This window comes from Austrofundulus limnaeus, unplaced genomic scaffold, assembly GCF_001266775.1.
Source record: "Austrofundulus limnaeus strain Quisiro unplaced genomic scaffold, Austrofundulus_limnaeus-1.0 Scaffold241, whole genome shotgun sequence".
NCBI classification, from domain to species: domain Eukaryota; kingdom Metazoa; phylum Chordata; class Actinopteri; order Cyprinodontiformes; family Rivulidae; genus Austrofundulus; species Austrofundulus limnaeus.
In genome coordinates this window covers 54,904-55,950 of record NW_013952643.1, presented here as the reverse complement: position 1 = coordinate 55,950, position 1,047 = coordinate 54,904, and the positions used below count along the sequence as shown (strand labels likewise).

At 42.6% G+C, this 1,047-nt stretch overlaps 1 protein-coding gene across 1 annotated transcript in view; it reads right to left on the bottom strand.

Moving 5' to 3' along the window:
- The window catches only part of lamb1a (laminin, beta 1a), a gene marked incomplete at its 5' end in the record, with an annotated part of 61,746 nt that extends 61,306 nt beyond the window's left edge, over window positions 1-440 (bottom strand). Inside the window, 1 exon segment of the mRNA XM_014020141.1 lies at window positions 226-440. Coding sequence (XP_013875595.1) covers window positions 226-440 — 215 coding nt within the window.
- Between the last annotated feature and the right edge of the window lie 607 nt (window positions 441-1,047).

Sequence of the window (1,047 nt, the reverse complement as noted above, 5' to 3'; positions counted from 1 at the left end):
CGTGTGTCGAGCCCTTTAGGAGCACTTGGAACTAAAATGGTGGGTGTTGGCCTTTAACATTACTTATTTTCAAAGGAACCAAAACTAATCAAACTTCACTCTGTTTTATTAACTGATATATATGAAAACTGTCACTTTTAAATCTATTGACCACAGTGACATCATCAAACTGGTTTCTCTGCTTGAAGTGATCCACAGTATAAGAACCTCCAGGTGTTCCTTTACCTGCAGGTGGCTGACGATGCAGAATGGCTCCGGACGCTTCAGTCCACAGGTGGAGGTGGACGTCAACCGGTGGGCTCGGCCAATCAGAAGGTCTCCTGTTGCTGGGTAACAGCTGCCCTCTGTGCACATGTCAGTAAGCGCTGGGAAGATGAGGTCATCCAGGGCCCCGCCCCCTGAGGCTCCATCCTCCTGAGCACAGGTGAACACCTTCAGGGCTGAGAAGAAAAACTCTTTTTGTCAAAACAAACAATGTTTAACTTCAGAGGGATAAGACAACATTTAATCCAGCTTTATTTAAGGCTTGTTAGTCTTTCATGGTGATCATGGTGACCATATGCTGTGTAACTTGATGGTCCTGATATTTCTATTTTAACACAACTTACTGTGATTTATTTTCTTATGTCACCTGTAAAACCCAAAGATCTGCAGAGGAGATGACTCACACAACTGAATTAGATGTATTGGAGCAGGAAAGTATGTAAAGCCTTTGGAACAGAGGACCAGGACGTGTTAAAATTACAGTTATTTGTTTTTATTTCACCATTGTTTGACCAGGCAAATCTTTTTTTTCAAGGGAGGGCTGGGTCTGAAGGAAACCTATTTGCACATGTTTTTGGGGTGTGGGAGTACCTGGAGAAAACCCATGCAACTGTTCATGTCAATTGTGTTTATGCATTAGCAAAATATTTCAGGAAAAATTCATTGGTCATACATCTACAACTGATTACATTTTGGAGTCTGTTCAAGATGGCTGCCACAGCTAATCAACACCAGTAGCAAGGCATTTAGTTAGAGGGGTGTGACGCCCTGTTCAGATTCACA